The following is a 1327-nucleotide window of genomic DNA, read 5'->3' on the forward strand; positions in this document are numbered from 1 at the left end:
TAAAAAGTCGGACATGTTCCATTCTCAATGGGATCTTTCGCCAACCTATTTTGAACCTTGAAATTTCGATTACTATTTGCTATTGTTGATAACCGTACCCTAAACCGCATCAGGTCTCCAAGGTTAACAGCCTATGGTTAAGTGGAATAAAGTAGATGAGGGAAGTCGGCAAATTCGATCTGTAACTTTGGAAAAAGGATTGGCTCTGGACGTCAGTGATTTAACTTGTTAAGTCACAATTATGACATATCCAGAACTGGTGTTGACTAGAGGAATCTGACTGTTTAATTAAAACAAAGCATTGTGTAAAGTTGAAAAACTATACACGCAATGTGATTTCTGCCCAGTGCTCTGAATGTTATTGTGATGAGATTCGCATAAGCGCGGGTAAACGGCGGGAGTAACTATGACTCTCTTAAGGTAGCCAAATGCCTCGTCGTCTAATTAATGACGTGCATGAATGGATCAATGAGATTCCTACTGTCCCCAACTACTATCCAGTGAAACCACAGCCAAGGGAACGGGCTTGGCAATATAAGCGGGGAAAGAAGACCCTGTTGAGCTTGACTCTAGTTTGATATTGTAAAACTACTTGGAAGATGTAGCATACGTGGGAGCATCTAATGCGACAGTGAAATACCACGGCTTCTAATGTGGCTTTGCTCACTCGGAATTAGTGGATCTGCTCTGCAGAAACGCGAAACTAAAGTGTAAACGACATTCACTGAGGACATTATCAAATGGGGAGTTTGGCTGGGGCGGCACATCTGCTAAACATCAACGCAGATGCCCTAAGGTTAACTCAAAGAGAACAGAAATCTCTTGTAGACCGAAAGGAGAAAAGTTAGCATTATTCGGATTTGTATCATCAATAAGAATTGCGAAAGCATGGCCTATCGATCCTTTAAGCCCAGAAAGATTCTGGCTAGAGGTGACGGAAAAGTTACCACAGGGATAACTGGCTTGTGGCAGCCAAGCGTTCATAGCGACGTTGCTTTTTGATCCTTCGATGTCGGCTCTTCCTATCATTGAGTTGCAGAAGTCTCAAAGTGTCGGATTGTTCACCCGTTAATAGGGAACGTGAGCTGGGTTTAGACCGTCGTGAGACAGGTTAGTTTTATCCTACTTATACACGCATCAAAAGAGTTAATCAACTTAGTACGAGAGGAACCGTTGATTCAAACCGCTGGTTAAGCGTTTGACTGTAAAGTCAAAGACGCAAAGCTACGTTTGATGGATAATGACTGAACGCCTCTAAGTCAAAATCCTAACTTGTGAAAAGATGTATTAGTCAGTAAAGGTTCGATACTAATATGAAAGACTTTAC

General features: G+C 42.0%; 2 protein-coding genes across 2 annotated transcripts; one reads left to right on the forward strand and one right to left on the reverse strand.

Moving 5' to 3' along the window:
- Positions 1-428: 428 nt before the first annotated feature.
- Positions 429-578, forward strand: GNI_243830 (hypothetical protein; the record flags this gene model as incomplete). Its single annotated transcript, XM_011136409.1, has 1 exon — positions 429-578. One exon carries the CDS (start codon positions 429-431, stop codon positions 576-578), a length of 150 nt encoding a protein of 49 aa, XP_011134711.1.
- A 199-nt stretch (positions 579-777) lies between these two features.
- On the reverse strand, positions 778-1029 carry GNI_243840 (hypothetical protein; the record flags this gene model as incomplete). Its single annotated transcript, XM_011136410.1, has 1 exon — positions 778-1029. One exon carries the CDS (start codon positions 1027-1029, stop codon positions 778-780), a length of 252 nt encoding a protein of 83 aa, XP_011134712.1.
- Between the last annotated feature and the right edge of the window lie 298 nt (positions 1030-1327).

Source organism: Gregarina niphandrodes, assembly GCF_000223845.1.
Source record: "Gregarina niphandrodes unplaced genomic scaffold scaffold00812, whole genome shotgun sequence".
Classification (NCBI taxonomy): Eukaryota; Apicomplexa; class Conoidasida; order Eugregarinorida; family Gregarinidae; genus Gregarina; species Gregarina niphandrodes.